The sequence below is a fragment of the Arachis hypogaea genome, chromosome 9 (assembly GCF_003086295.3).
Source record: "Arachis hypogaea cultivar Tifrunner chromosome 9, arahy.Tifrunner.gnm2.J5K5, whole genome shotgun sequence".
Classification (NCBI taxonomy): Eukaryota; Viridiplantae; Streptophyta; class Magnoliopsida; order Fabales; family Fabaceae; genus Arachis; species Arachis hypogaea.
Window position 1 is genome coordinate 94,108,092 of NC_092044.1, and position 4,238 is coordinate 94,112,329.

The 4,238-nt window shown below is 31.2% G+C and overlaps 1 protein-coding gene across 1 annotated transcript; it reads left to right on the top strand.

Moving 5' to 3' along the window:
* The first annotated feature begins 1,434 nt into the window (after positions 1 to 1,434).
* Positions 1,435 to 4,016, top strand: LOC112709321 (GDSL esterase/lipase 7-like). Its single transcript, XM_029289040.2, has 5 exons — positions 1,435 to 1,705; positions 1,833 to 1,963; positions 2,311 to 2,571; positions 2,719 to 2,971; positions 3,562 to 4,016. Exons 1-5 carry the CDS (start codon positions 1,465 to 1,467, stop codon positions 3,888 to 3,890), a joined length of 1,215 nt encoding a protein of 404 aa, XP_029144873.2. The 5' UTR covers positions 1,435 to 1,464; the 3' UTR covers positions 3,891 to 4,016.
* Positions 4,017 to 4,238: the final 222 nt, after the last annotated feature.

The following is a 4,238-nucleotide window of genomic DNA, read 5'->3' on the forward strand; positions in this document are numbered from 1 at the left end:
AATTTGAAAACATGGTTAGAAAATTCTTTATTTTCAAAACCCGGTGGCTACTCCACATACACTTCTCTATCTATCACACCATTCAAAAATGCACATTTCACATCCATTTGATATAATTTAAAATCACAAAAAGTAGCATAAGTTAAGAGAAGTCTTATGGCTTCCATTCGGACAACAGGGGCAAAGAATTCATCAAAATCTATTCCTTCTTCTTGGTCATATCCTTGTGCCACTAGCCTTGTTTTGTTTCTTGTAATGCTACCATCCTCTCCTAACTTGTTTCGAAATATCCACTTGGTGCCGGTCACTTTCTTTTCATTTGGCTTTGGAACCAATGTCCACACTTGGTTCTTCTCAAATTCAAGAAGTTCATCTTCCATTGTCTTTACCCAAGAAGGGTCATCAAGGGCTTCCTTGACATTTTGAGACTCCATTTGAGAGAGAAGGGCTATGTTTGTCCCTTCACTTGCCTTTCCAGTTGAGGACCAAGTTCTAATCCCATGAGAGACGTCCCTATTGACAAATTCTTCAGGATAATTCTTCAAGAATCTCCATTCACGATGTCTGGTGGACTTAGAATCAGATTCAGTAACCAAGGGATTCTGGGTATTGCTGGTTTCAAGATCTCCATCAGATTCATGAGACAAAATGAAATTATCTCTTGAATTTTCAGCAGCTGCAATTTCTGGTTCAACTTATCCAAAATTTTCATTTTCATAATTTTGTGCAGTTTCATTTTCCTTTTGAACTTGATTCCTTGCATTACAATCTTCCAAAATATTTTGCACCAAAAAACATACAACAAAAAAAGACTTTAGTGTGATACGTTATAGTCACTTCATTTTTGTGTAATAATACAATCAAAAAAATAAAATACACCTCAATGTGATACCAAATATTTGCTGGACTCTGAAAAAATGCTCAAGAAGATAATCATCATCATTAATGCAAGATTACTATCATCTAATCAATCGTCCGCATACGTCATCATCTAGGCACAATCTGCTATGACGAAAGAATTGTCAGGGAATTCGGAAGCAACATAAATACGCGTTCACTACTCCTTCACCATGCCACATACTTTCAGCACAGTAGTATAAACCAAAGTTTTAAAGTCAGATCATGAGAAATATGTATAGATAGCAAGAAAACCAAGATTTAGCCTCATCATAACGGTCTAACAATTTTGTCCCTCATCATCATATATCATCATTCAATATGCAGACGTTCCTTTATTTTTAGTTATATAGTGACAACTTCTATATAACAAATGATGATGAGTTGTCTAATTTCTAAATTTACATCTCTTAAAACTCATCAACAAATTAAATGGTAAATCTCACACTTCTTTTGTGGTTATTCAATAACGATGAAACATTTGAGATCTATTTTCACCACCGAGAAAACTTGAAAAACAGAGATAAACAAGGAGAACAACTTATTGTTCATCACTATTATTTCTTTATGCACACCACATTTCTCTATTGTTTTTTAATCTTCATAGTTAATTATTATTATTATTGTTGTGAAGCTGAGGTTGATAACCTTTTATCAATTGCTCACGGCTTATATGCTCAATATGTATTTGGAGACTCCACGGTTGATTGTGGATCTGGCACTGAATCCATTGCACCCCCTTATGGCGTTGACTCTGATGGATTCAGCGGTAGATACACAAATGGTCGTACAGTTGCAGATGAAATTGGTGAGAAATAATTAACGGAATCTCTATTTATTTTCTTATTTTTTTGATTCGGTAAATCTCATTGATATAGCTGCATGAAGACATGCAACATTGTTTAACAATTTAATTTATGGCATTTATAATGCAGCTATGTTCCTTAACTTAACATCGACTCTTCCATATTGGGTTGTTGATTTCAAACAATATGCATTCAATCCAGCGGGATATGGTTATGCATCTGGACCTGCTGGCATTCTTCCTACAACAGGATCTAATAGTGTGAGAACTATAACCATATTTACTTTCAATTTCTCATTTAATTAAGTTGCCTTATTTATGTCCAAATGATACATATAAATACACATGAAAATTTTGGATTTTTTTTTTTAATTTTTATACAACAATCATTTAAAAAACAAAAGGTTTTGAAAACCAACATTGCACAGTTAACACTGCAGCTAACATCCAACACAAGAAAATGAATATCTGAAACTCTTAGAAATAAGAACATTTAAAACTTAATTAGAAGAAACATTTGAAACTCAAACTTAACAAAAACTCCTTTTTAATGGATTTTTTATAATTAATGGGTAGTGTGCTATGCTACAATTGTGTTGTGTATGTAGAATTATACTATCAGTATGACAAGGCAAATTGAATTGTTTGCTCACGCCGTTAAAGAACACTTGCCACACCGCTTTGGCAACTCTACACATAGAATCTCTCACCACTTGGCAAACTCTATATTTGCAATTTCTATTGGTGCTCGTGACTTTTTGGACAATTTTGTTTATGGTGCTGCAAGCAAACACAATCATGAAGCTTCACAATCCATTAGAGACGAATTCAGCAATCTCCTCATGACACAACTCCGCACCTACATTCAAGTATTAATTAATTAAACAAAAATATTATTTATACTTCTAATAACTGTTACAGAGAAATGATAATGTCACTTCTTTTTTGGAGCCACATTATCATTTTTCCTATGGTAGAAGTGATCGATTATTGTTGACCACCATTGTCTGATGCAGGATCTATACGAATTAGGAGCAAGGTATATGATTGTGTTCGAAATTGGTCCCGTTGGATGTTACCCAGTGGTGCGTCAAAAACTTGGTGAAAGTGAAGAATGTTCTGAGGAATTAAATAGCATGATTGCTGTATTCAATGGCAAGCTTTACTATGAGCTTGTGGCATTGGCATCCAAGCTTCCGGGGACAAGATTCATTATTGCCAAAACTTTTAGGGTTATTTATGATATGGCCGAAAACCCTTTCAAATATGGTAAGCCATTTTCGTACACTAAATTATCCATTGCTAATAGTCTCAAGACAGAACTAGATATATAGCCACTAATAATACATTCTTTTCAGATAATTGCTAAATACAACTTAAAATAGTAGCGTTTGGTATTTGAAATTAAAGATAGAAATGTAAGATAGTACATATTAATTATCAACAATGTGCCAAAAAAAATTATTATTTTTTATTAATATTTGGTGAACAAACATATTGTTATATGTTAAAAAAATATGAAATTAGTTAAACTTTAAATCTTAAACTTTTAAATCCTGATAGTATAAAAATATGGTATTAATAGCTTAAAATATTAGCTAATAGCCTAATATTAATAAAAATAGTAGTGAACCTTTAAAGTTATCTTTGATTATTTGTCATTCTAAAATGCAAAATGTAAACAATAAAATTATTTATAGAAGAGATATATTTTTTATTTTTTTTTATCTCTTTATTTATGTCCTAAGCTACCAGCAACAAACACCACACATAAAATAATAAGAAATAAATTTTTTTTTTCCTCTAGGCTCTAGTGTTTTAATGTATTTTTTTTATTTTTTATTTTTATTTTGTTTTAGATCTGACAAATGCAAGAGATCCCTGTTGTGAAGTAAATGAGACCGGAATATATTGTGTTTCATTTGCTGAACCATGCCCAAGGAGGGATCAATATCTGTTTTGGGATGACATACATCTCGTAGGCAAAGCTAATAAGTTAATTGCATCAAAGTGTGTGACAGATTCAAGCGTTTGCTTACCTATTACCTTTGAGGATCTTGATGGACAACTAAGAATCATCGTGTTATCAGGACAACCAGAAAAAATTTATTTGAATAATGTTCTGTGTCTTTTTTTATTATTTGTTCATTTAATACTAGTCACAAATTTACTTTATTTCCCTTATTAATTGATTCTTTGTCAATATTCAAACCTTGTCCTCCAAACTCCTTTAGGTCATATTTTATGGATTTTATAATAGTAAATGTTAGTAGAGTTTTTTACTTTAAATAAATAATATCTATTAAACTTTTTACTTGAATAACTTTATCTATACATAATTTAATAAATTTCAGTTATTACTAAAACCTTGAAATAATTATTTCTTCATTATCACAAGTACAAGGGAAAGTACTAATAGAAGTAGAAAAATTTTTCATATTTATAATTGTAGAAGTACTCTTTTTTTATTATCTAAATCACTAGTTATTATTTTAATTTGTTTGGATTCGATAAATACAATAATACTAAAGAAATT

What these genes read in the sequence shown, in the direction of transcription:
- LOC112709321 (XM_029289040.2), top strand. Translation starts at nt 1,465, where the DNA reads ATGCACACCACATTTCTCTATTGTTTTTTAATCTTCATAGTTAATTAT. An exon ending in TACAGTTGCAGATGAAATTG is followed by an intron (nt 1,706 to 1,832) that starts GTGAGAAATAAT and finishes TTTATAATGCAG; the next exon opens with CTATGTTCCTTAACTTAACA. An exon ending in CTACAACAGGATCTAATAGT is followed by an intron (nt 1,964 to 2,310) that starts GTGAGAACTATA and finishes TTGTGTATGTAG; the next exon opens with AATTATACTATCAGTATGAC.